Here is a 632-nt window from a genome sequence, read left to right on the forward strand (position 1 = left end):
GTTTCCATGTTGACACAACGCTGTGCCATATTCTTGGCCTCCGTCTTCATTTTGCTAATATATAGACGCGCCATGGTGAAGTCTTCCTCGACTTTAGTCGAATCGCCCGCACCAGTGACGGTGTTCATCTTCATGTCGACGCCAGAGTCGCTAGCGGTTAATGCTTGACCGACTTCGGCGAGATCACGTAAAAGATTGGTCAGCATCTCATTGATGCGTTTCTTCTGATGTGATGACATGTCCTTCAATTGTTGCAGCTCTGACGTGGTCGTATTGAGCAGCGTTTGCTTTTGTTGTAATTCCTCATTCATGGAGTCAATATCCTTGTTCTTGGTATCAATCTCCTGCGACTTTTGATCGTAGTTAACAGCCAATTCTTCAAGCGCCTGCAACACTTCTTTCACTTCTTCCTTGGACGATTCGTTTTCCTGTTGGATGCGGGCCATCTCCGACTGAAGTGCCTCGTATTCGCGACGTGCATTTGCAATTAGCTCTTCTTGTTCCAAAATCTGATCCTTCAGATTCTCCACATACTGGCTTTGCTGGTTAATCTCTTCGTCCTTCTCATCCAGCTGCTGGTAGAGGCGTTCGCGCTCAGCCTCTAGACGTGCGCGCTCATCGCCGGTGATTGA

General features: G+C 47.9%; 1 protein-coding gene across 1 annotated transcript in view; it reads right to left on the reverse strand.

The window, feature by feature from the left end:
• LOC118743611 (kinesin heavy chain-like) overlaps positions 1-629 on the reverse strand; it is a gene marked incomplete at both ends in the record, with an annotated part of 69,612 nt that extends 68,983 nt beyond the window's left edge. The window contains one exon of the mRNA XM_036476379.1: positions 1-629. Coding sequence (XP_036332272.1) covers positions 1-629 — 629 coding nt within the window.
• Positions 630-632: the final 3 nt, after the last annotated feature.

Source organism: Rhagoletis pomonella, unplaced genomic scaffold, assembly GCF_013731165.1.
Source record: "Rhagoletis pomonella isolate Grant_MI unplaced genomic scaffold, Rhpom_1.0 Rhpom_scaffold_00007, whole genome shotgun sequence".
NCBI lineage: Eukaryota > Metazoa > Arthropoda > Insecta > Diptera > Tephritidae > Rhagoletis > Rhagoletis pomonella.